At 35.6% G+C, this 27,195-nt stretch overlaps 1 protein-coding gene across 2 annotated transcripts in view; it reads left to right on the forward strand.

The window, feature by feature from the left end:
* Positions 1 to 25,459, forward strand: part of llgl2 (LLGL scribble cell polarity complex component 2) — a 34,033-nt gene extending 8,574 nt beyond the window's left edge. Inside the window, exons 2-26 of one of the 2 annotated variants that reach the window (XM_051124377.1) lie at positions 3,581 to 3,713; positions 6,275 to 6,372; positions 6,918 to 6,999; positions 7,821 to 7,936; positions 8,645 to 8,803; positions 10,492 to 10,654; positions 10,737 to 10,869; positions 11,377 to 11,431; positions 11,768 to 11,922; positions 12,109 to 12,320; positions 12,582 to 12,649; positions 13,873 to 14,026; positions 14,129 to 14,233; positions 17,354 to 17,646; positions 19,009 to 19,156; positions 19,332 to 19,482; positions 19,649 to 19,765; positions 21,254 to 21,420; positions 21,501 to 21,762; positions 21,848 to 22,010; positions 22,104 to 22,132; positions 23,597 to 23,644; positions 24,015 to 24,057; positions 24,147 to 24,208; positions 24,449 to 25,459. In XM_051124377.1, the coding sequence (XP_050980334.1) occupies positions 3,639 to 3,713; positions 6,275 to 6,372; positions 6,918 to 6,999; positions 7,821 to 7,936; positions 8,645 to 8,803; positions 10,492 to 10,654; positions 10,737 to 10,869; positions 11,377 to 11,431; positions 11,768 to 11,922; positions 12,109 to 12,320; positions 12,582 to 12,649; positions 13,873 to 14,026; positions 14,129 to 14,233; positions 17,354 to 17,646; positions 19,009 to 19,156; positions 19,332 to 19,482; positions 19,649 to 19,765; positions 21,254 to 21,420; positions 21,501 to 21,762; positions 21,848 to 22,010; positions 22,104 to 22,132; positions 23,597 to 23,644; positions 24,015 to 24,057; positions 24,147 to 24,208; positions 24,449 to 24,453 (3,063 nt within the window). In that variant the 5' untranslated portion in view covers positions 3,581 to 3,638 and the 3' untranslated portion in view covers positions 24,454 to 25,459. The remainder of the gene's footprint in view (positions 1 to 3,580; positions 3,714 to 6,274; positions 6,373 to 6,917; positions 7,000 to 7,820; positions 7,937 to 8,644; positions 8,804 to 10,491; positions 10,655 to 10,736; positions 10,870 to 11,376; positions 11,432 to 11,767; positions 11,923 to 12,108; positions 12,321 to 12,581; positions 12,650 to 13,872; positions 14,027 to 14,128; positions 14,234 to 17,353; positions 17,647 to 19,008; positions 19,157 to 19,331; positions 19,483 to 19,648; positions 19,766 to 21,253; positions 21,421 to 21,500; positions 21,763 to 21,847; positions 22,011 to 22,103; positions 22,133 to 23,596; positions 23,645 to 24,014; positions 24,058 to 24,146; positions 24,209 to 24,448) is intronic. The other variant, XM_051124378.1, reaches the window with a different exon arrangement.
* Positions 25,460 to 27,195: the final 1,736 nt, after the last annotated feature.

Consider the following 27,195-nt stretch of genomic DNA (forward strand, 5'->3'; position numbering starts at 1 on the left):
TGGCTAATAATGGCGATAATCACAGAAATATGTGTCTGAGTGGGTCAACTGACTCACTGGGAAGGTTATGCTTGGAAAGGATTGATTGGGGGTTGGAAAAAGGTCCCTTTTCCTGTTGATATGCTGATGTGATTAGCCTGGAGAAAGTGTGATAAATTATGAGGGCATTCTTGTCTAGACACGCTCTCAGGGGAGTTCTAGTGTGATGTGACGTTAATGCTACCTGGATATGTCACTCTGAATGCTGTTATTATTGTCAATAATCAATGTCGTAGACTCTGACTCAGTGTTTGTTTTCTTTATATTTTCCTGGCTACATCCTGGTAGCCTCACTCTTTTCCTTAAGAATCTCTCTTTGCATGTGGATATGTATGTGTGTTTTATACACACATTTGCATATAGAACGTTAGAAAGACTTCCCCTTATTAACACGTGCCTTGGTAACCATAATTACTGCCAAATTTCTGTGGGGTTTTTTTTGGGTATTGTACAGGCAAGCTACAGTTCAATGTTTTGTGGTTAGGAAGTGTTTTTCTCACGCTCACAACAGCATGCATTTGATTAAAAAGTACAGTAAAAACTAGGGCTGCACGATAAATTGCATGCGATTGTGAGGCGCGTCAAGCTACGCAAAATCGCACTCATGATAGCAGATAAATCACATTCGATTATGAGCGCGATTTTTGTGTAGCTTGTCAGTGATTTAGGGCTCTGTGTATTAATTGCCGCTCCAGCTGAACGCATTTGATGGAGATTTACTACTAATCGAAGTACCCATTTTACTGACTAAACGCGCCTCACAATCGCATGTGATTTATCGTGCAGCCCTAGTAAAAACCATAATAATGTGATTAGTGCTGGCTAAAAATATCGATTTCTCGGTTTTAATTGATTCTCATTTTTATGCAGCAATATCAATTCTCAAGTCTCGATTAGTGTAGCCTGTTTTCAGTTAATAAAGGGAACATTGTAGCGCCCCTCCCATCCAATAAATTGCAATAAACTTAGTGCTTTGTTACTTTTGACATGAAACAAAGTCTCAGATTGCAAATTCTGTCCATTGTAGTACAGTATTCAAACAATAAATATTTTGGCGCTGTTTTAATGTGGAATGACCGATCGCTGTAGCACCTCAGTTCAGAGAAGCAGCAGCACAGAGCGCATGTGAACTATCATCTCCTCTGATTTAATACAAGTAGTAGCACAAAATAAACATGAATGGACATCCAAAGGTATATTGAAAGAGTTGTCATTGTTTCAACCGCGCAAAGACACCGGTATAACGGCTTCTAAACAATGTCACGCACACGTTTACCTCAGGAAACACATATTCAGTGACCATAAACTCTTTAGTCAGCTAGAAAAATTAACTATAGAGACTCTCTATAGTTAATTTTTCTAGCTGAGTAGCATTTCGCTAAATATACGCACCATATAAAGTGCATTATCATTTTTTACTGTTCTTCAGTGTTTAATTTATGTTTTAATAAATCTGTCAAGTTTTACATGTTTGTATTCAAAAAATGAGTTGGAGTAGAAACATAATTATGTAAAGTTAGTATTATAACTTTATTATTACAAAAACTTCAATGAGTGTAATTAAAGTGTTGTATACAAATGTATATTTTACAGCTTTTACAGATTTTTTTTTTTTTTTTTTCCTTGAAAATTTGCCATGTACTGTACCTGGTATATATCCAAAATATTCAATATTGAATCGAATCAAGTGTTGAGAATTGTGAACAGAAACTAAACTGAATCGTGAAATTTATGTCAATACCGAGTCCTATGAAATATAATTACAATTTAAAAGAACTGTTTTCTATTTTAATACTTTATAATGTAATTTATTCTTCTGATAGCAAAGCTGAATTTTCTTCAGATTTGGTACTCAAGACACATTTCTTCTTATAAATGTTGAAAACCGCTTAATATTTTTGTGGAAAAGTGTGTGTGTGTGTTTGTTTCTAAAATAAAAATAAAAAACGGCTTTTATTTGAAAAAGAAAAAAAAGTATAACATTATGAATATCTTCACTATCACTTTTGAACTGAATTATTAACTTCTTAAACACACAAGAAGATTTTTGTGTAGAAAATCTATGAAAACAATTTTATTTTTGTCCAAATTCCAATTTTTTCAGTTTTATTTTTCTGGATTCTGTTTGAATTTTTCTAAACTTTTTTTAACGGTTCAATTAGATTTTATTAATTAAAAAATCATGAAACTTACACAATTGAACATAAATTTATTAAAAGTTTAACAAAAATGTAATTTTAAGGCCCTATGAAATGTTTTTTTTTTTTTTTTTTTTTCTCAAATTCATTTTTTGTTTACGGAATTCTGTGTTTTCTGTTAATTATCTGGATTGCATTTTAATGATTTTATTAATTTTTAATAATCGAAAGCATCTCTAATTAATTGATTTTATAGAAAAATTGCCATAAAACTGTGCTAACTTTATATTAGCTGATAATTGAACCTCAGCTGAACCTAGTTATTGAACCAATAGATAATTTAACCTAAAGGGAAAGGTGGGTTGTGCTTGCATGTGCAAAATTTTCTGTCGCAGTGCTATGGTATTGTGGTTTCCAGGGTGTTGCTATCGTGTTCTGAGTAATTACTGTGGTAGGTAATAATGTGTTGGACTTTTCTCACAACGCTCTTTATTAACAAGCCACATGGTTTGAGGCATGAACAATATCTGTAGCACAAACGGTATGGGCCGAGTTATGTTCTGAAGTTTAATACATAAATTGTATAATAATTACAATGCTCCCATTTGTTGCCATAGTAAAATGTTTTTAACAGTCATTAAATGGAGGAAAATAGCCAGTGGCGACTTTCTGTTTTCAACCACAAGAAGTACAAACCGTTTCAAGCTTCAGGTGAGAGAAACTGCCGTCCATTTACAGGTTATTGTGTATTGTTACAGTCTGAGTGGTCTCTTTAATGGATAGCAGGTAGCACCCCTCCTTTCTCTGTCCATTTGAAAGAGGCTCTTTCTGATGCGGCTTCCCCAGAGCAACAGGTGTTTTCATCAGGTGCTGTTTGCTCAGATGAAGGGAGGGCCTGTGATAGCGTTCAGCTCTGAACAAAAGCTGCTTCAGTCAGGACTGCAGAGATCCGCAATCTTCCCGCGGGGGCTGGGCAGAGAGAGAGCGAAAGAGAGGAATCAGGGTGGTGAGGGGGGTGTAGTTTCAGTCAAACAGCCCACAACTCCTTCCTTGGAATTCTTGATCCTATCAGATCCATTGTTTTTCTTTTTTTGCTGGAATACACTTTGCAGAGTCTGGTTGAGTTGTGCAACCTTTACAGTGCTTCAGTTTTTCTTTTTAAGAGGATAGTTCCTAAACTGTATGAATTTGTTGCACGAAACACAATAGAAGATGCATGCATGCAATGAATGGTGACCACAGCTGTAAAGAGCATTAAATTATGGGTGAACTTTGACTTTAAGTCTTGATTATTCCTTTTTGTTGTTGTCAATGCTATTCATAAGTGTGATGTTTTTACACGAATGGTTTTATTTTTGTCTAAAAAAGCCTCCATTAACCGTGTACCCCTATTCTCTTGTCAGGTGGCTGAGGAGAAAGCGTGAGAGAGGGCAGCGTGAGGTCCCTGCTCGTCCAGGGACGATGAAGAGGTTTAGGCGTCATGGGCATGAGTCTCAGAGGGACAAGCACAAACAGGATCTCTATCAGTTCAACAAGGTAGTTAAGCCCACATCTTTTGTAGAAAGTTTGTTTATGTTGTTATACATACACAAGACTGGTTTTGTGCTATTTTTATAGGAGCTCTTTTGATGACTGTTTTGATTTATATGATTTATATGATTTTAAATTATAATTTTCTGGCATTTAATGTATTTTATGTATCTTTTTTTTTTTTTTTTTTTTTTTTTTTTAAGCATTTGTTACTTTCCTTGCCATTTTGATAGGGCTGCATAATTTGGCGAAAACGTGTGATTTCAGTATTACTAATCTAATTTTTCATTGTGAAGAGAGTATGTAAGAAAAATAACATTTAAAATTGTATATTATAGTACAACTGGAAAATTGCGATGCATACACTGCCATTCTAAACTTTAAAATCAGTACGATTTTTAATGTGTTGTTTTTTTTTTGTTGTTTTTTTTTAAGAAGTCCTCCTCATCAAGGCTGTGTTTATTTGATTAAAAATACAGAAAAAAGCTGTAATGTTGTGAAATAATATTGCAATTTAGAATAGTGGCTTTCTATTTTAATATACTTTAAAATAGAATTTATTCCTGTGATGCAAAGCTGAATTTTCAACATTACACCAGTCTTCAGTGTCACATGATCCTTCAGAAATCATTCTTATATGCTGTTTTATTATCAATGTTGGAAACAGTTGTGCTGCTTAATATTTTTTGCAACCTGTGATACTTTTTTCAGGATTCTTTGAATAAAACGTAAAAAAAAAAAACAGCATTATTTAAAATGTAAATTTTTTTGTAGTAATATAAACTACCATTTAAAAGTGTGTGGTTAATGTTTTTTTTTTTTTTTAAAGAAATTAATACTTTTATTCAGCAAGGATGTGTTAAATTGATAAAAAGTGATAGCAAAGACTTATATTGTTAGAAAAATCTATTTTGAATAAATGCTGTTTTTTAATACCTTTTTATTCATCAAAGAATTCTAAAAAAATAATCACAGGTTTCAAAAATATATATATTAGGCAGCACAACCGTTTCCAAACTTTGACAATAAAAGTAATAAATCGGCATATTAGAATGATTTCCGAAGTATCATGTGACACTGAAGACTGGAGTAATGACTGATAAAAATTAAGGTTTGCATCACAGGAATAAATTATATATTAAAATAGAAAACCATTATTTTAAACTGTTATAGTATTTCACAATATTACTGTTTTTTCTGTGCAGCCTTGTTGAGCATAAGAGACTACTTAAAAAAAAAAAAAAAAAAAAAAAAAAAAAAACATTACAAATCATACTAATCCCAAACTTTTGAACGGCAGTGTATATTTATGGCTGTCTTTATTAATTTATTTCTTCATTTTAAAATGTTAAACCATTAAGCTTTCATGTTGACAGAAAAAAAAACACAAGCAAGGCCTTAAAGCTTCTCTTTTGTTGACAACAGCCAGTTTGGGAAGATGATTGGTCCAAGTTGCATCCCAAATGCATGTTATAAGGGGCCCAAACTCAGAGCAGTGGTTTTGTGGAGCAGCATTTACTGTAAACAGAGATGCTCTGAGACTCTAGGCGCCTTTCCATTACAGATTTGCGGCAATATTTTATAAATGTTCATTAACAAATTAATCCGGAGTGACAGCATTTCCACTAACTGATGTAACGCGTCAAAGTCATGTCAACAGATTTTGGTGGGATTTTGGCTATATTTAATTGAAGGCGTATACATGCATCTTTCCAGAAGCAGCGCGGAGAGATGCTTCTGAAACTTGCGTAAGGCAGCTGGTATAAACACAAGCATTTAATAGAGTGGCAGCGATCAGCTCCGGTGGCCGTGTCAGAGCTGTAATGCGCCACAGATGTGTGCAGTGTAAATTGTCTTAGCATTAATTGCAGGGAAAGCCCCTTATACTTGAGAGTGGCCATGTATGAAGTGTTGCAGGTTATAGTACATTGAAGAGTGATCATATGACTTTTTACGTACACCATGTGACCTGTAAATAATAATAAAAAAAAAATAAATAAATTTCCATTGCAATTTTACGAAAAATTCCTTTTTCAAATTGCCTGAAAAACCACCTCATGTGAGCGTAAGAACTTTTTTTGCGATATATGGGAGTTTTTTGAATTTGACGCGTTTCCATTAGGTATAATTTCAATTTGCACAATTTGAGGGGCAATGGAAACATAACTACTGAAAACACTGGATCATGAGCTGCTCACGTGTAAAAGAGCACAGTGCTGTGTTAAAAAAAGAGCACAGTCACGCATGTATTAATTTTAACAATTAAATCACAGCTTTTCCGATTTGATAATTGCCACTAAACCATTTTTGATTAATCATGCAGCCCTACAATTTCATTGCAGTATAACATAGCATTGCATTCTCTGTGAAGGATGCTGCCTTTTAATTTGCCCAAAATGAGGCATCTTTAAATGCAGCATAATTGTATATGTTCCATTTTGGAACAGACTTTGAAACTATAACTATGATGCTTTTAAAAAGTAAGCTGCCCAAAAAGTCTGTGAATACCAGAGCCATTGTATATAATGTAACATTTCACACTCTCATTTCTTCCTTCTCTGCTTTAGACTGTTGAACATGGCTTTCCCCATCAGCCCAGTGCTCTGGGTTTCAGCCCCAGCCTGGAGCTCCTGGCCATTGGTACCAGATCAGGAGCAATCAAACTGTATCCTTCACCAAACAGAGGACATTTTTCACACTTTGGGTTATTTGATCTGTGTATAACGTAACTCTTGACTAGAATGATCACATTCCATTCCCCTGTCTCTGAATCCCGAGGGCAGAGTGACTACAATGTGATACGATGATAATGTGCTGAGATTTCCTGTAGCTCATCTCGTGGTTGTTCTAGTGGCTCAATGGTACACACCCATCATACAGGTATTTTAAAAGGCGGAACAGTTTATATTAGTGCGTAGCGGTGAGAACGCATGTCCATGTAACATTTTTTTTTCCCATACTGTTGCGTAATTTTCTTTGTTAGTCATTTACAGAAGAGGAAATAGAAATGAATAACTGTTATGTGGCCAGCATTACCTGTCTGGTATTTAATAGTTTTGGAATTTTTTTTTTTTTTTTTTTTTTTGGGGAGGGGAATTTAATGTAATTTGTGTCTCTTTTTTTTTTTTTTTTTTTTTTTTCCCCTCTTACCACAAAATAAAAAGGTGCTTGTGTAAATGGTTGCCAAATCTCTCCTTAACCAGTTCTCAGGTATGGAACTCCGGGTGTGGAGTTCATGGGACTTCATGATGAGAATGCAGCAGTTACACAGGTGCACTTCCTGCCAAACCAGGTAATACCAGGAACTTCAATCCTGATGCCTTTTGATCTCACCTGGATTTTATTTTATTTTTTATTTTTTTGGCATGTCAGTTTCCATTCCATTCAATCTTTGGGATTCGGTTTTCAGTGAATCATCAGTGGTTTTGGGCGAGGTTTTTAAAAAAAAAAAAAAAATTTACAAAAAGTTACGCACAAAGCAACTTTTTCATTATATGCATAGATTAAAAATAGGGTGGTGTATCAATGAAATATTATGCAATGGTGTGAGTTTATTTTACATAACATTAGCTGTATATATCATTTAATCAAAAAATAATGGATGAATGGATTTAAATAAAATTATACACTACCTTTTAAAAGTTTTTCAATAGTAAGATTTTTATGGTTTTAAATATTGATAATAATAATAATAATAATAATAATAATAATAAATGTTTCTTGAACTGCAAATTGGAATATTCTAATATTTCTGAAGGATCACGTGACTGGGGTAATGATGCAGAAAATTTTGCTTTGGTCACAAAAATAAATTACATTTTAAAATATATTCAAGTAGAAAACAGTTATTTTAAATAGTAAAAATATTTTTAAATTTTGCTGTTTTTGCTCTACTTTGGATCAAATAAATGCAGGCTTGGTGAGCAGAAGAGACTTTTTCAAAAAAATTAAAAACTTTTGACAGGTAGTGTAAGTAATCTGTAGCAATATACATTTTTAGATAATTCCCAATGTATTAAATACATTATATTTTCTTTTTATTTGGATAAGTTGATTTTTATTTTTATGTCTGTCTGTGTTTTTTTTTTTTTTTTTTTTTTTTTTTTTTTGTAGGTGGAGTTGGTAACATTACTGGACGACAACAGTCTGCACATGTGGACGCTTCGGGCTCATAATGGCATGTCCGAGTTGCTTGAGATTGGACGTTTCACTCTCTCTGGTCCACCTGGGTGAGTCAGGAACACACACCTACAGACTCACCTCAGTCTAATATTATCATGCTAGAAGATTTTGAACCTGCTGGGATGTTCATGCGCACACACCCAAATAATGAGACATGAGTACTGACTCACACTGACCCAGACGTGACTGATACTCACTTGTGCTCTGAATCCATACATAGATGTACACATACAGTCTGCTGACTTCAGTGATTCAAATTAGGTTTTTTGCAGCCTGTGATGTCATATCCTATTCTCCCATGAATGATTATCCATCCTAATACTTTTCTTATTATTATGCAACAAGTGACAGGACATTTTGATCTCTTGGGCTGCATCTGAAATACTGCATACTTTTTGAGTCGATTCTTCTAGTATGAATATAACCAGGTGTACTGCATTCATTGTCTCATGACCTACCAGTGTCAGTTGCGTCATTTCACTGCCATTCATAAATCCTGTCCTGTTGCATCATTTGATGGTAAAGTTTACATCAGATGTGCACTTCTTGCCAGAAATAGTAAGCCATCTTTTTCCAACTTTTTGCCTACTGTTTTATCCACCTTTTTCAACGCGGAAGTAAGCCTATGGGCGAGACTTTCCAGTTCATTAGCCACTATAGGGAAATAGCAAGAAGAATAACAACATGCAGTAATACAACAGGGGAGAATTACTAGCGCTTTCATTTTGACCCCTTGTGTTGTGATACATTGACAGTGCTCCTCCCAGTGTGACACGGGTCACGGCGGTCCTGGCACACTCATCGGGTGAGCTGCTGCTGCTGGGCACAGAAGGAGGACACGTGTTTGTTGTGGAAGTGCCAGGCTTCAGAGAGCTGGAGGAGAACAACATCAGCGTGGAGGACGTACAAACCAGGTCAGACATTATGTTGATTTGAATTATGAATTTTAGTGAAATCCAAACCAGCTGTTACAAATTCTAGCAAAATTCAAGGACCATTCTTGCATTATTATGTAATATTTTTTTTAGAAAGAACACCCAGCTGGCTTTAAAATATGGAAACTTGTTTCTGCCACTTAATAAACAATAGAAAAAGGTTGTTGCGACTTTTTATCTCACAATTCTGATTTTTTTTCTACAGAACTGTGATGCAAACTCACAATCCTGACTTTTTTTCTCAAAACTGCGTGATATAAACTTGCAATTGTGAGTTACAAGAAAAAGGTCACAATTTTGAGATATAAATTTGCAATTCTGAGAAAAAAGTCAGAATTATGAGTTTATATCATGCAATTCTGAGAAAAAAGTTGGAATATATCTCAATTCTGTAAAAGTCATAATTGCGAGTTTGTATTATGCAATTCTGAGAAAGTTATAATTTAGAGATATAAACTCACAATTCTGAGAAAAAGTCGGAATTGCGAATTTATCTCCATCTCAAGTCATAATTGCGAGCTTGTATCACGCAATTCTGAGAAAGTCCTACTTTCAAAATATAAACTCACAATTCTCAGAATAGTTCTGAGGAAAAAGTCATATTTTTGAGATATAAACTGGCAATTCTGAGAAAAAAGTCATAATTGTGAGTTTATATCTCAGTTCTGAAAAAAAGTCATAATTGCAAGTTTGTATTGCGCAATTCTGAGGAAAAGTCATGATTTCAAGATATAAACTTACAATTGTGAGGAAAAAATGTCAGAATTGTGAATTTATATCATAATTCTGAGAAAAAAAAAAGTCAGAATTGCGAGTTTGTATCACACTTCTAAGAAAAAAGTCAAAATTGCAAATTTATGTCACAATTCTTAGGAAAAAAAATTCAGAATTGTGTGCTGTCAACAATTGTGAGGAGGATGAGTCAAAACTGTGAGAGAAAAATCGCAATTACCCTTTTTTTTTTTTTTTTTTTTTTTTCCAGTGGCGGAAACGGCTTCCATATTAAAGTGATAGTTTACCAAACAATAAAATTTCTATCATGTGCTCACCCTCATGTTGTTCCAATCCTGTATGAGTTTGTTTCTTTTGTTTAACACAAAAGAAGATATTTTGAAGAATGTTGGTAACAAAACAGTTGAGGGTAACCATTGACTTCCATAATATTATATTTTTTCCGTACTGTGGAAGTTAATGGCTACCAGCGACTGTTTTGTCAACAGCGTTCTTAAAGATATCTTATTTTGTGTTTAACAGAAGAAAGAAACTCATACAGGATTGGAGCAACATAAGGGAGAGTAAATGACAGAATTTTCATTTTTGGGTGGACTATCACTTTAAATGTTGGGTTGATACATTTTAAAGAACATTTTTGTTTGAGCCTTGCGTCTTTTGCAAAATAAGGTGCAGTAAGTTGATGTTTAATCACATATGTTTCGTCACTTTGGTACATTTGAACTGTATTTTAAGGCAAGAACTTAAAATTAGCATTTTATCTTTAACCTGTGTCCTTCAGTTCTAAATGATCCCAAATCATTTTGCCTGTATACACATACAGTGTACATTCTTTAAATAGTTTCAGTGGAATGGTATTATGCAACAGTTTCACATGCCAACTGTTACAGTTACTCTTTGTGATCGCTGAACGGCTCACCGCTACCTTTTCACAGAATTCCAGAGGATTACGTTGGCCGCAGGAATCTGGAGTGTGTTGAAGCTCTGCACGAGAACCCGCTCAACCCACGGCAGGTGCTGATCGGCTACAGCCGAGGCCTGATGGTGCTGTGGGATCTGGACCGGCGGCGTCCCATCCAACACTTTCTCGGCACACAGGTACCATATACTACAGTGTTGGTATTTAAGCTCTGAACATCAAAACAAGGCTTGTAATGGTCTCTTTTTGTGTCCTCTGCAGCAACTAGAGAGTGTTTGGTGGATGGAGGACGGTGCAAACATACTCAGTTCTCATAGCGATGGAAGTTACTGCCAATGGACGGTGACCGGCGAGGATCCACAGACGGAGCCTGAGAAGCAGGAGACGCCTTATGGTGAGACCACATTACCGAAATGACTTGTTTTCGGTTGCAGCTGTAAACATGTTCCATAACATATGCTGTGCCTGAAATTGTGTACGTTTGTCTAACTTACTATATTTAAAGAAATAGTTCACCCAAAAATCATCCCAAACCTGTGAGAACACAAATTAAGATATTATTGATAAAATCTGATACGTTCAAGGCCCAGAAAGGTAGTTAGGACATTTTTAATATAGTCCAAGAGACATCAGTGGTTCAAATGTAATGCTATGATGCTACAAGAATACTTTTTGTGCACAAAGAAAATAAAAATAATGACTAATCAGCAATTTCATTCCTTCCGTGTCAGTCTTTTGACTCCTGCCTACAAAGTTTGCATCCTAATTGTCAAAAGGTGGAATAATGTTGTTGATTAATCTTTTAGTGCCTAAAATGCAGCACATTAGGTTTTGGAACAAAGCCTCTGTTATTCACATGTAAAATGTATTACTATTTTTAATAAACAATATCTCCACACAGGTGCCTTCCCCTGCAAGGCCATATCTAAAATTATACAGCTGCCATCAAAACAAGGGTGAGTATATTCTTTATTGGACAATACTGTGAGTGTTCGCTCGCTGATGCTGAGGCAGGTGTGTTTGCTTGTGGTGTCATTAACCCAGAGCGCTTCATGCTATGACTCATACCGTCTGGTTAATATTTAAACCTTCCACAGTAAGATCCTCCATCTGACTTTTCTTTTAGTGCTAATCTCTAGCCTATTTTATCATATTGTTCCTATAATTTCCTGTTGCTTTATTGTTCTTCTTCTTCAAAATATTTGAAACCACTGATTTGGAAAGTTCTGAATGACCTAAGGGAAGTTTGTCATTTAGTAAACACTTCCCTCTTCTATCCCCTCGTCCCCCAGTCCCCCATTCCTCATCTTCAGCGGAGGGATGCCGAGAGCCAGTTACGGGGACAGACACTGCATCTCCGTCATCCACAGCAAAACCCACGAGGCGCTGGACTTCACTTCACGCATTATCGACTTCTTCGTCATTCGCGAGGGAGAGAACCACAGAGGTAGAGCGAGATGCTTCCAAACACACAATTTTGCTTCCTTTACGTGGTTTCTTCCACATTTTCACCCATGTTGTTCCAAACCCATAAGACCTTTGTTTTAACTTAATTCAACAATTTTAGTCTTCGATGTGCGTTCACAAGAGTACACATGCTCTTAAATGGTCTAAATGTGTGTCTGTGCAATAGGTGAGCCAAGCGCTCTTGTGGTTTTGGTGGAGGAGGAGCTAGTTGTGGTGGATCTGCAGACTGAAGGGTGGCCTGTCATCCAGACGCCCTACCTGGTGCCATTACACTGTTCAGCCATCACCTGCTCGCACCACGTCTCCTCCATCCCGCTCAAACTGTGGGAGAGAGTGCAAGCTGCAGGAGCCCAGCAGAATACACACTACTCCAGGAAGGTATGAAACTGTATATTCACACACAAATACAGAACTGCTAAGCTCAGATCACACGTAGCCCAATAAAACCATTTACCAGAAAGAGAGTTGGTTGCTGGGTTAAATGTTAACTACTGTTGGCCTGAGAACACTTCAACAACTGTGTCAAGTGTTGTCATGATGATTTGTGCTTGGCAGCACCACAGTGCACCACAGACTTAAATCACTGACCTTGATTCTATTGAGCTGTTCAATTCTTTTTGTCAATCTGTCTTTTTGTAGCCTTGGCCTATAAATGGAGGCCAGAATCTTGCCCCAGACCCTCCCCAGAGAGACCTGCTCTTGACAGGGTGAGTAGGCCTGTGTAAGCTAATGCTGTCAATCTTGGTGTGTTTTTGAATTCACTGGTTTCCAGGGTTTCCGCGGGTCCTTAAAGTCTTAAATTTAGTTGTATCAAATTTAAAACCATAAAAAGAAATTTGTGCAAGAAAAAAAATTGTGCAAGAAAGTCTTAATTATGATTTCAAGATGTGTTAAATTTTGGGGACAGAAAGACCAGAATTGCGATATGGGTTAATGTGATGATTAAACTTTAAAAGGCTATGATTTCATTGAATATGAGCGCTGCACATTTCATAGTTAGGTGCTGTGCTGCTTTGTGTACTGTTGTTACTGGAGAAACAGTGTTAAAATGTGAACTGGTGGATTGATAAGATGATAATGCATTATAAAAATCTAAACTGTAAATTGTATATATGTGATTTAATTAATATAATAAATTATTGATAATAATTAATTTAATATAATAACTAACTAATACTTTTGACAAAATAGTTTAAAGGCTGAAATGTGAAGAATATCATTTAAAACTTTTTTTGTTTTTGTGAAAACTTGTATCTGAACTGTAAATCATGTTTTTTGCGGTCATTTTACTATTTAATGTTACCATAGACATTGCCCTACCCCGCTCATATAGTATTAATTTTATGTAATTTTATTTGTGTAGGTCTTACATTTTCAGTAGCCTTTACTCAAGTCTTTAGTGAAGATGTCCTTCAGAAATCTAATACGCTGATTTGCTGCCCTGGAAACATTTCTTCTTCTTATAATTAAGCAATGTAAAAAAAAAAAAAAAAAAAAAAAAAACCTCTGTGCTGCCTAATACTTTTTTTTTTTTTTTTTTAATAAATGAGTATAATGAAATGAAATTTTCAGTTGAGAAATATTGTTAGAAGAACTATTAAGCTGTTCTTTTAGACTGTTTGTGTCTGTTTTGAGTCACTCACATCACTTCCGTAAGATAATAAAAACAGGAAAGTTCAGGTTCTTGTTCTTATTTGATATGGATTTTTTTGCAGTTACTAAAAATTCAAACCTAGTTGTTGATGAAACAACCTTGGCAACCTGTTTAAAATATGTTTGCTCTATACAGTTGGGTTTTTCCCTTCTCCTGAAAACCAGGTGAATAACAAGGAAAAATATTCAGTTAAGATGCTTTGAATGTAGGGAATGAGGAACTAATGGATTTTTACCTTTCACATTAAATATTTTGTATCAATGCTCCTTTTTACAGGCATGAAGACGGCACTGTACGTTTCTGGGATGCCTCGGGGGTCTGTCTTTTCCCCATGTACAAGCTTAGCACAGCGGGGGTCTTCCTCACGGACGCCGACCCAAATGACAACATGAATCAGGGCAGTGAAGGAGAGTGGCCTCCATTCCGCAAGGTCTGGTTTGACTGACACTTGTACAAGTATTATCACACACACTTAACTTCTGATTTTATCAGACATTTGATTTAGTGTATTTATTGTTTTTCAAAATATCAGGTGGGCTGCTTCGACCCATATAGCGACGACCCTCGACTTGGCATTCAGAAGATCCATCTGTGTAAATACAGCGGATATCTCACAGTGGCCGGAACTGCAGGACAAGTGAGTTTTAATGTGGGAGTTTAAAGGGACAGTTCACCCAAAAATGAAAATTGCTACATGATTTATTCACCCTCAAACTATCCTAGATGTATGTGACTTTATTCTTTCAGATGAATACAATTGGAGTTATATTAAAAAAATGTTCCGGCTCTTCGAAACCTTATAATGGCAGTGAATAGCTGTTGAGATTTTGAAGGTTAATAGAGTGCATCCATTCATCATAAAAAGTGCTCCACACATCTCCAGGGAGTTAATAAAGTTAATCGATGTGTTTGTGTAAGAAAAACAGCCATATTTAAAACTTATAAACCACAATCTCTAGCTTTCACTAACTGTCGTACACGTGTACACAAGACTGGTGTGTGTGGAGTACTTTTTATAATAGGCGCACTTTATTGGACTTCAGCCATTCACTGCCTTTATAAAGCTTGGAAGAGCTAGGGCATTTTTTTAAAATAATTGATTATATCAGTCTGAAAGAAGAAAGTCACATACACCTAGGATGCTTGAGGGTCAGTAAATCTTGGGGAAATTTTCTTTTTTGGGTGAACTATCCCTTTAAGAAAAGACAAAAGTTTACACATATCATTAAGTAATATTAAAATGGTACTTTTGTTCAGTTGTTACGTAAACTACATATACTCAACAAGACCGCATTTATGTGAATAAGATTCCATAAAAACAGTAATATTGTGAAATTATTACAATTTAAAATGTTATATTTAAATATACAGGTCCTTTTCAAAAAATTAGCATATTGTGATAAAGTTCATTATTTTCTGTAATGTACTGATAAACATTAGACTTTCATATATTTTAGATTCATTACACACAACTCAAGTAGTTTCAAGCCTTTTATTGTTTTAATATTGATGATTTTGGCATACAGCTCATGAAAACCCAAAATTCCTATCTCAAAACATTAGCATATCATGAAAAGGTTCTCTAAACGAGCTATTAACCTAATCATCTGAATCAACTAGTTAACTCTAAACACCTGCAAAAGATTCCTGAGGCTTTTAAAAACTCCCAGCCTGGTTCATTACTCAAAACCGCAATCATGGGTAAGACTGCCGACCTGACTGCTGTCGAGAAGGCCATCATTGACACCCTCAAGCAAGAGGGTAAGACACAGAAAGAAATTTCTGAACGAATAGGCTGTTCCCAGAGTGCTGTATCAAGGCACCTCAGTGGGAAGTCTGTGGGAAGGAAAAAGTGTGGCAGAAAACGCTGCACGACGAGAAGAGGTGACCGGACCCTGAGGAAGATTGTGGAGAAGGACCGATTCCAGACCTTGGGGGACCTGCGGAAGCAGTGGACTGAGTCTGGAGTAGAAACATCCAGAGCCACCGTGTACAGGCGTGTGCAGGAAATGGGCTACAGGTGCCGCATTCCCCAGGTCAAGCCACTTTTGAACCAGAAACAGCGGCAGAAGCGCCTGACCTGGGCTACAGAGAAGCAGCACTGGACTGTTGCTCAGTGGTCCAAAGTACTTTTTTTTCGGATGAAAGCAAATTTTGCATGTCATTTGGAAATCAAGGTGTGAGAGTCTGGAGGAAGACTGGGGAGAGGGAAATGCCAAAATGCCTGAAGTCCAGTGTCAAGTACCCACAGTCAGTGATGGTCTGGGGTGCCATGTCAGCTGCGGTCAATGCAGCTAGCTATCAGGAGATTTTGGAGCACTTCATGCTTCCATCTGCTGAAAAGCTTTATGGAGATGAAGATTTCATTTTTCAGCACGACCTGGCACCTGCTCACAGTGCCAAAACCACTGGTAAATGGTTTACTGACCATGGTATTACTGTGCTCAATTGGCCTGCCAACTCTCCTGACCTGAACCCCATAGAGAATCTGTGGGATATTGTGAAGAGAAAGTTGAGAGACGCAAGACCCAACACTCTGGATGAGCTTAAGGCCCCTATCGAAGCATCCTGGGCCTCCATAACACCTCAGCAGTGCCACAGGCTGATTGCCTCCATGCCACGCCGCATTGAAACAGTCATTTCTGCAAAAGGATTCCCGACCAAGTATTGAGTGCATAACTGAACATAATTATTTGAAGGTTGACTTTTTTTTGTATTAAAAACACTTTTCTTTTATTGGTCAGATGAAATATGCTAATTTTTTGAGATAGGAATTTTGGGTTTTCATGAGCTGTATGCCAAAATCATCAATATTAAAACAATAAAAGGCTTGAAACTACTTGAGTTGTGTGTAATGAATCTAAAATATATGAAAGTCTAATGTTTATCAGTACATTACAGAAAATAATGAACTTTATCACAATATGCTAATTTTTTGAAAAGGACCTGTATTTTGACATAGTTTATTCCTATGATCAAAGCAGAATTTTCAGCATCATTACTCCAGTCTTGAGTGCCACATGATCCTTCAAAAATAGTTGTAATATGCTGATTTGGTGCTCAAGAAGCATTTAATCAATGTTGAAAACTGCATAATATTTTTTTTTGTAATCCACAAAGGTTAAGTTTTAGAAGATTCACATTTATTTAAAATCAAAATCTTTTATGGCATTACAAATGTATCCTTGCTTACTAAATGTGTTATTAATTTCTTAAAAAAATATCTTTGAGTCCAGTGCAAGTTTGTGAAAACACTTATTGTCCATCATGGAGCTGTATCTCTATAAACATATTCTTACTTGCTTGTGCTGAAGATCTCATCTCTTTCCCAGCACACCCAGTTCTCAGACTTTTTACTGGCTGCTGATAATTAAACATGAGAGAGAACTTGACTGAAGCACTCTGATTTAGCTGATTATTAACAGTCCACTTCACATCATGTCTGCTGTTTGGAAACGAGTTGAGCTTGGTAAAAAGCCACTCTACAGGATCAGTCTCTCTCCTTTTGTCCTTTCACTGAACTACTGAAAGGTGTTAGTGCAATTATGCTGATGTACACGCAGAACAGTACCCAAAGCTCTTAAGCTGGCTACATGCTATATAAGAGCCAAAAAAAGTGCATATTCTGTTCTATAGCTCTGGTGAGAGAAAATGTTTGTACAGAAGTGAGATACTGCTGTTTTATTTTCATCTGCTCGTGTCAAAGTGTATTAAATAAAACATAAAACATTTCTCTCTTTGTCTTCCTCCCACTCAGATTCTGGTTTTGGAGCTGAACGATGAGGCTGCCGAACAGATGGTTGAAGCTACAGTGGTGGACCTGCTGCAGGGTCAGGAGGGCTTCCGCTGGAAGGGCCAGGCGCGTCTAGACGTGCGGGAGGAGCCGGTGCTGTTCCCTCCAGGCTTCCAGCCCTTCGCTCTAGTGCAGTGCCAGCCGCCCGCTGTGGTCACAGCAATCGCTCTGCATTCAGAGTGGAAATTGGTGGCCTTCGGTACCAGCCACGGCTTTGGTCTCTATGACTACCACCAGAGGAATAACATCTTAGTCAAGTGAGAATAACATTTTAAATAGCATAACAATTGTATTAGTTTAAAAGATCGATCTGTTACTATTAAAACAAGCTTTTAGGGTATCACAAATTAACATGAAGGACTGACCTGATATATAAAGCACATAAGACTAATCCTTTTTTTTTTTTTTAGCTGGTTCACGGTGATGTGAGTGACAATACATGTGATGATGTGTTCATCACAGTAGTCTAATTAAAGAAATGTTCCTTTCAAAAAGGGAAGTCTTTATTATAGCAACAGTGCTACTTTATCATGGTAAATGTGAAAAAAATATTATAAATGTGGTTAAGAAGTGGAAAAACCACTTCTAGCCTGATTCACATATCATATGATAGACTGGCTTTTCATTCAGATCATTTATTTTAAATATGCTAAAGAATAAACCATATTGTTTTATCCATATTTTTACGCGATACAATTCAAATGTAATATTTTCCACATTTATAATAATAGAAATATAATTTCTCAAATGTAAATTATTCATGTGATAGCAAAGCTTAATTTTCAGTCTTTAGTGTCACATGATCCTTCAGAAATCATTTTAATATGCTGATTTGAGGCTTAAGAAATATTTCTTATTATCAAAACAGTTGTGCTGCTTAATATTTTTGTGAAAACTATGATGCATGTTTTTCCAGGATTTATTTGAAATATTTTTTTTGTAGTATTATTGTTTACTGTCACTATTCAGCAAGGATGCATGGAAATAATCAAAAGTATGAATTTATTGTATTTATATTTTTACCCAATACAATTCAGATGTAATATTTTCCACGTTTATAATAATAGAAAAGTCATAAATATTGACCAAAACGCAGGCCAACCAAACGGTTTCTCTTTTAATGTACACTCTCAAATGTAATATATTCCTGTGATGCAAATCTGAATTTTCTATTTCTGATTATCATTGAAAACTGTTGCACTGCTTAATATTTTTGTGAAAACTATGATACATTTTTTTTGTAGTATTATTGTATTTACTGTCACTTTTATTCCGCAACGATGCATTAAAATTAACAAAAGTATGAATTTCTTTAAAAAAAAAAAAAAAAAAAAAAAAAAAAAAAGTTCTGTCATATGTATTTTAGGGTCTTTGAAATTGCAACTTTTGACTTATCCATCAATTTTAAAGAAAATGTAAATTTTACTTATATTTTTTACTCTTAGCTTTTAAAAAAGAAGCTTTTAGTCAGTCATTTCAAGCCTTTTATTTCTGAGTGCAAGTTTTTCAATTAAGCACTCAGGATTGAGATAATAAATATTAATATTAATAAATTCTATTAGTTATGTTTTTCCTGCAGACTTTGAGTATGCTAATGGTTGATTGCTGTCCATTTGCAGGTGCACTCTAAACCCCAGTGACCAGATGGCCATGGAGGGGCCACTCTCACGCGTCAAGTCCATCAAGAAGTCCCTGCGTCAGTCCTTCCGCAGGATTCGTCGCAGTCGGGTCTCCATGCGAAAACACCACACTAACAACGCAGCCAAGGTACTCATCAACTCTCTTTTTCTCTAATTCTGCAGTATTTATTTACCCAAATTAACTAAACACGAGACTAGACATTATGCATGCCGTTATTTCAGCAGCGGTTAGCATTGCATACTTCAGAGTTGTTAAAAGGGTGTTGATGGCTTGATAGTGAATATCAGGAATGTTTCTGCAGCTGCAAGAAATCAACGCCAGGCTGGAGGCCGAAGCTCTACAGGAGATGGAGCTGGCACCGGTACAGAGAAAGATTGAAGCCCGTTCCTCTGATGACTCCTTCACAGGCCTTGTCAGAACACTCTACTTCGCAGATACGTTCGTCAGTGATAGTGAGTACCACAGTGTGTCTAATCATTAAGTATTAAATATAAGGGTTATCATCAGTCTTATTCTCATTTTATACTCTCAGATTGCATGCGTGCGACAGGCAATCATCTAGTCATCTAATCATCTAATCGACTAGTGTGACCTCAATCATCTTTCTCTTCTTCTTAGGTTCTCACAGTACGCCCTCACTGTGGGCAGGAACCAATGGTGGAGCTGTTTTTGCTTACGTCCTCCGTGTCCCCTCACTGGAACGAAGGGCAGAGGAGCCGGTGGTGGCTCATGCAGGTAAAAAGAAAATTAAATGACACAAACTTTTTTTTTTTTTTTTTTTTTTTTTTTTTGAAACCCACTATATTTGTTTGTTTGTTTTTAAAGAAAGTAATACTTTTTTTATTATTAATACCCTTTATTTTAAATAAATCCTGTTCCTTTCCTATTAATCAAAGAATCCTAAAAAAAGTATCCACAAAAATATTAATCAGCACAATCAACATATCATAATGGTTTTTGAAGGATCATGTGACACTAAAGAGTGCAAATTCAGCTTTGTCATCACAGGAATAAATTTAAAAATATATAATAATAAAAATGTATTTAAAATATTATAAAATAGAAAAATGGCTATTACTTTTTTAAATAGATTAAAATAGAAAAACAGCTATTTTTCAAATTGTAAAAAGAAAGAAAGATTTAAGATTCTTGTGTAATTTGTTTTACATTTTGGTCGGTACATAATGTATCTTTTTTTTTTTTAAAGGGAACTCCGGGTATTAAGACTTTTATGGCTTAATATAACATAAATTATGTCTTTTACTGAAATGTTCAGTGGAAAACACATGAAAGATTTACGTTATTTAAAAAATCCACATCATTTTATGCTTATTTTTTACTTTTTTCGATGACGTGAAATGGTTTCACTCAGTGAGCTGCTGGCACTACGTTTCCCTGCTGGCACAACTCGGAAAATGAAATACTGATACAATGACCACAGCTGCTGAAAAAGCGTACAGTTGTTGATGGATATAAGTGTACGCTTAAATCAAATGCCATATCATCAATTTTTCGACAAACTACTTCAGTGGCTGCAATGTCATAACAAGCATCGGCATCCTGCCAGGATGGCACCTAGCGTTTCTTGTCTCTGCCGTTTGTAAGCTCTTTCAGTAGCTGTGGTCAATTAAAAGCCTCAAAGGCATCAGGGCTAAAGTGGAGAGAACAAAGACGCTGGTCTTTAGGAAGTTTTATTTGTCCACAGGCATCTTCCCATTTCTCTTCTTCCTATCGCTAGGAAAAGCAGTGAAGACTTACAGTACGCTGCTCTTGTTGCCTTTCGACTGAAAATTACAACCTTACAATGTGGCATCGTATCAGTATTATATTTGTTGCGTAAGAATAGCAACATGTAGCGCCAGAAGCTAACCAAGTGCAAACATTTGACATCATCGAAATAATGGTGCCCCCCCATAGTCCAAAATACGTATAAAACGATGTGGGTTTTTTAAATAACATAAGTCTTTCATGGGTTTCCTACTACATATTTCAGTAAGAGACATCATTTATGTTATATTAAGCCATACACATCTTCATACCTGGCTTTCCTTTTAATTTTTTTTTTCTATTATTAGTGGAAAATATTAACAAAGTATGAGTATGCATATTTTAATTGTATGAACCCCAAGGTTTTGAATGGTAGTGAACACAAAACCCATCATATAAAGTAGTCAAATGTTTACATAAACAGTTCGTCTCTAAAAAGTGCTTCTCCGTTACCAGCTAAAGAGATTCAGTTGATGCATCGTGCTCCAGTCGTTGGATTGGTGGTCTTGGATGGCAAGGGTGCCCCTCTGCCCGAGCCCCTTGAGGTGGCCCACGATTTGGCGCGCAGTCCTGAAATGCACGGTTCTCACCATCTGTTGGTTGTGTCAGAGGAGCAATTTAAGGTGAGATTTTACACCGCACAAATTATTTCTTTTCAGCATGCCAAAGTAGATTGTGTCTCACCATATTTGTGTGTACACAGCTGTTTACACTGCCTAAAGTTAGCAGTAAGTCAAAGCTGAAGCTGACAGCGGTCGACGGCTCTCGCGTACGCCGTGTCGGCGTGGCTTGGTTTGGCTCTCGGACCGACGAACAGCTGGAGAGCAGCCTGGTGGTGCTGACCAATCAGGGTGAGCTACATGTCATCTCTCTGCCCTCCATCAAAATGATGGTCCACTATCCTTGCATACGAAGAGAAGACGTCAGTGGAATCGCATCCTGTGTGTTCACCAAATATGGCCAAGGTAGGAAACGCTTTTACACACAGTGCATTTACTCAGGTAAAAGCATGAATCTCCTCTGAAACGGTTTTGTTTGGCCATCTTTTAGGGTTCTACCTGATGTCTCCATCTGAGTTTGAACGGTTTTCTCTCTCCACTCGCTGGGTGGTGGAACCACGCTGTCTGGTTGAGGCTCCCCTCCAGATGAGGCCTAAGAACCCATCAAGTCCCATTCACAAGGACCAGCAGGATGGAGTCCCTACTGAACACAGGTGTGTGTGTATTTGTGTAATAGTTTAGAATCCATGATTCCTTTCCTTGCCAAAAGTGATTTATATTGTTGTTTGTTTGTTCTGTTTTTCTAGAAATTTCAAAAGGGAGAGTGAAGGATATGGTGAGATTCAGTGGGCTTTTTCTAGATCTGTGTGAATTGTGCAAACTAAGCATCCAATACTAAAAAAAATGCATGTTCTTAGTGCTTTGTTGAATGCTTCCCTATGTTATTCCCAAAAGTCACTCATACAGAAGACTTTACAATCCGTAATTGATGAAACAGTGCCACATTAATACTTTTCTAATACATTTCTGCTGTAAAGAAATGGACAAATATTAAAGATTAAGTGAACATTTGAATTAAATGTTGTTTAACCAATATTAAACAAGGATTAGGTTGCACTGAAAAGTGTAAAATAATGGAAAAAAGTACTTTATTTGAACAAATTATTATTGCCTCATTGCTAATGTGTATTTTAAGTACTTTTAAAGGCAATTGTTTGCTTAGATCTATTTTTATTACCACAAAAAAGTATATATATAAAGAGAATACTATAATAATCAGATTCAATTAATCGTCAAAATAATCAACTGATTACCAAAATAATTGCTAGTGACAGCTTTAATTAATATTAATTCATATATTAATTTGGGGATACTTGTTTTACACATGCTTGTGGCCAAGTGTTGTTATTGTTAACTAAAACTTAAAAGTATATTTGGTTAATTGAAATAAATTACAAATTAAAAATGAAAAAAAAAAAAAAGTACTGAAATGACTACAATTAAAAATGAAAATAAACTAAATTAAAAAATGAATAATAATTATATTCATGAAACAAAATGACTAAAAAATAATTTAAATTTGAATTAAAATGATGGCACAAAACATTAAAGTAAAAACTAATTCAAAATATTAATGAACACTATTATAGTACATAAACTAAACAGTAAAACATTTAAAAAGTGAAACAAATTACTAAAAATTAAATGAAAACAAAATATTAAAATTAACTGTCAAACGGTTGCAATTGCAATTAATCACATCCAAAATAAGTTTTTGTTTACATAATGTATGTAATCTATGTAATCTATATATATATATATATATATATATATATATATATATATATATATATATGTGTATATATATATATATATATATGTGTGTATATGTATATGTGTGTATATATAAGTATACACACATACAGTATATATTTTGAAAATTTTACATGTATTTTTATTCCTGCAATTAATATTATATATAAATATATTAAATATATAAACATATATTTTTCTTATATATTTATGCATGTGTGTGTATTTATATATAGATAATAAATATATACAGTACACACAAATATATTATGTAAACAAAAATGTTTATTTTCGATGGGATTAATCATTTGACAGCGCTAAAAATCTCAATTTAAAATATTAATAAATACTATTCTAGTCTATAAATAAAACTAAAATAATACTGCAGTGGCTTGCTAGTTGCATCAATTATGAATTGTATTCATAACTCCCCCTCAGAGTGTTTGCAAGCTTTCGCCTGACTGATCAATGTGCTTGTGTGTTCCAGAGAATTCTGCTAGACAAGTAATGGAGCATGCTTTGCTCAACGATGAGAGTGAGTACATAAGGATCAGCAGTTAGATAAGATATTACGAAGTAGTTCAGAAGAGCAGTAGAGCAGTTTCAGTTTGTTTATCTCTGCTTGCTGTGTATGTGACATGCAGATGACATGCAAATGGCTTAAAACAATCTAAACATGCTGTGTTTTCAGTAATCGTGGCCTGGTCTGTGCAGTCATGTGTGTGCATGATCTGTAACACTTCCATTTGCCTGCACAATAAAACTGTTCATGTTCATATTAATATGTAAAGAACTACATGCAGTTCCTTTGAGGACGGTGTTTGCTGGATTAGTTTTATAGCGTTTTGGTCATTTGCAGGGAAGTCTTTGAGTATTTGTTTGATTCACATCTTGCTCTAACACAGGAGTGCTTCAGGAGATCCAGAAGTCTCTAGAAGGAGATCAAACGTAAGAAGGTTTAATATAGATCTTATTACTGTATTAATATGCATTAATACGCATACGGTTTGAATAATCTGCCAACTGTTTGTTTAAAGGACGTTCCTAGAAAACAATCTGAAGACTAAGCCAAAAGCAGGCAACGTGCTGAGCAATGGAGGTAATTATTTTCTGTTCCTAATTAGCATAAATTATGTATTATAATGGCAATATTATTGCCTTCAAAAGAAGGGAATTTTTCATCAGTGTTTTTAAATGCAGATCTTCCTGTACGTCTTCCAGTGCAGTGGTGTTATATAAGCACTCCAAATGTTTTAAGGTGCTGAGTGCTGTTCACTTGGTTCAGGTGGTTGCATATTGTGCATAATAAGTGTTTTCTTGCTTTCTGCTGTGTCCACAGACTGAGCCTTTTATTCCCAGTGCCTGAACGATTCTGGATGCGCTCTTCATTCCAGACTTGCTTACGATCTGAACACTACTGCTAGTACCACTACTGAACCATGAGAAAGCCTTGCCCTGGAGAGAGAAACCTCCCACTCAAGAGCTTTTACACCCAGAGAGAGGAGAGCGAGGGACCACCACCTGTGCCTGCTAAGACCAAACACTGTATCTCCACTAAAATCCATTACATGCTGACCAACCGCCGTTCACACCACCAGCGTCTGCGTCCACGCGATTCACTGCAGCAACCCGAGCAAAAGCAGTGGCATTTGAAAGACTGGCCATTGAGACCATTTTGTTTTTAACTTAATTTTAAATGCATGATTTTTCTTTTATACCAGATTGAAGTCCTCAGATTTTCCATAGATGGTGTATAATACCTGGATAAAGACGTCATTAGAGCTGTTGCTGACGAATTAGGGTAGGACGACAAGGCAACGTTAGCACTAGATGCTAATAAACCACATCCACATTTAAAACCCTATCGAGTATTCCACAAGAAGTAGTGTTGCCTTTCCCCGTCCACGCCAATGAGAACAGTGGCTAGATAAAAGTTCTTATAGGTACTTGTACACTACTGTGTAGTTCATATGCTGTAGTTTCTAGGGTGTACAGCTTTCTGAGGGGCTAGGTTTTTATTTTCTGTTGTTTTTTTTAATGTAAAACTTTGTTATGCCAATAATGAATGATGTAATTTAGGAATGTAATTTTAAAATATTGTAGTCAAATGTTTTAATATATGTGTATATGAAAATCCGTACCTGTTTTGACGCTGGGTTTCTTTTACGGAGGGCTGTATTTTCTGATCTAAGGAAATATTTTGGTACTGTCTCCTGAAATGCTTTTAGTGTTTTCTTTGGGGGGAGTCTAGAATATATTTTTGTAGAAACATGATTATGTATGAGAACACTAATTATTATGCTTTGTAACTTCACACTACAGTCTTCTCAGTAAAACTTTTTCACACAAACAGTCTTATTTGTCATTTTTGCATTTTTGAAGAATGTTATTTAGTTAAAGCCAGTTGTTTTTGCACTTAATCTGACTTTGTAGCATCTCATTTTTCCTTATTGAAATGTAAATTGTGCATTTTAGAATAATAACAGCAATCCTCTTTTTAGGACAAAGGAATATTGATATGGACCGACTAATGTGATGTAGGTTGTGCAAAATTGTGATAAAATTGACCAAATATATATATATATATATATATATATATTGGGCAAAGTGTATGTACTTAAAACAGGGTAACAATATGAATATTCACAGAGCTGAAACAAACGAAATTTGAAATAGAGGGAAATAGTGACTTTCGTCACAATTTGGTCAGTTACCCGGATGCGCGGCCATACTCGGATGTAAACAACAGCATGGATTGCACGGTTAATTAACTACGTTGTTCTGCTAATTTATGCTGTCTAACCCACGGAAAAAACTGGTGGAAGCTGTTAAATCACAAAGAAGGACTTAGTAAGCAAGAAAAGGGCGCAATATTTTGACAAACTAAAGTAAATAGGTAGTAAAGATACGAGCAGGTACGAGGAAAGGTACGAGCAGTATTAATTAAGATATTAATCTAATATTTCACCTTACCTGACCGGAAATAGTGAGAACACGAATGTTGTCATGGTTTTTGCTCTGGAAATCCTGGTTCAGTTTGGTCAACCACAAACTCTGCCTGTTCCTCAGTTTTTTGCACTCTTCTGCTTGGTTCCTTATAACTTTTGTCAGTCTATAGTAAGTTACTCCAAATGTTTTGTCCCGGTCCAACCGATTAGTACAGCCCAAAACATGACAATAATTGACCATTTTAAGCAGCAATATTTAGCAAAATATGCGAGTTTGGATCGGTTCAGTGGCATTGCTTACGTTCAGTACCCAAATATGGCCGATTGATAAGACTTGCTGAAAACACTACACCTACTACTGTCTTTGGGTTCATGTTTATGATTGCATTGTAAGTTCGAAAGATGCCTAAAAATTCCTTAACCCAGCATGTTGAGCAATTATTGTAAACATAAACAAGATGACGTGTATTTATATTTGAAAAATGTAAAATTATATTAAGTAGTGATTAAGTTCCTTTGGTTTGGTTCGGAATGTCAGTTTTTTTTCAAAGAGAGAAGGGGTGAAAGATTTATAAACGTGAACATGACTGGTTATCTTTTTTTTCTAAGCAAACCACAACTGTACCTCTGTCAAATCAATTTATGGCTGCTTATAAAGGTTGTAGCTTTTGAAAACATTTGACAAGGAAACTCCCTTTGGTCAGATCAGCTGTCATACACACTTAGCCAAGAGTTTTGATCATCTATTATTGAGAGATGCTTTGTTCCCTAATCGCAGTAGCTCAAATGTTTGCCTGATATTGGACACCATCTCTTGAAGAATCCTGGAGATTAGACTTTACACCATTGTGTCACACAGCACAAGCAGGAAAATTTAAGTAAATAAGGAAATGACATTATTATAATGGATCTATCTATCTATCTGTCTGTCTGTCTGTCTATCCATCTATCTATTTTTTGTCTGATTTTTATTTTTTAACATATTTGGGGGGGGGAATAGACCACCACTGTGGAAACTTAAATATTTAATAATTATAAAAGACCTTGCACTTTATCCATACAGATGCACTTTACTCTGTTTTTAATATAAAATTTTCAGCATTTGATTTCATCCTGATACATAGGTTGTTGTTTATCT

Source organism: Labeo rohita, chromosome 12, assembly GCF_022985175.1.
Source record: "Labeo rohita strain BAU-BD-2019 chromosome 12, IGBB_LRoh.1.0, whole genome shotgun sequence".
In the NCBI taxonomy this organism is placed as follows: Eukaryota; Metazoa; Chordata; class Actinopteri; order Cypriniformes; family Cyprinidae; genus Labeo; species Labeo rohita.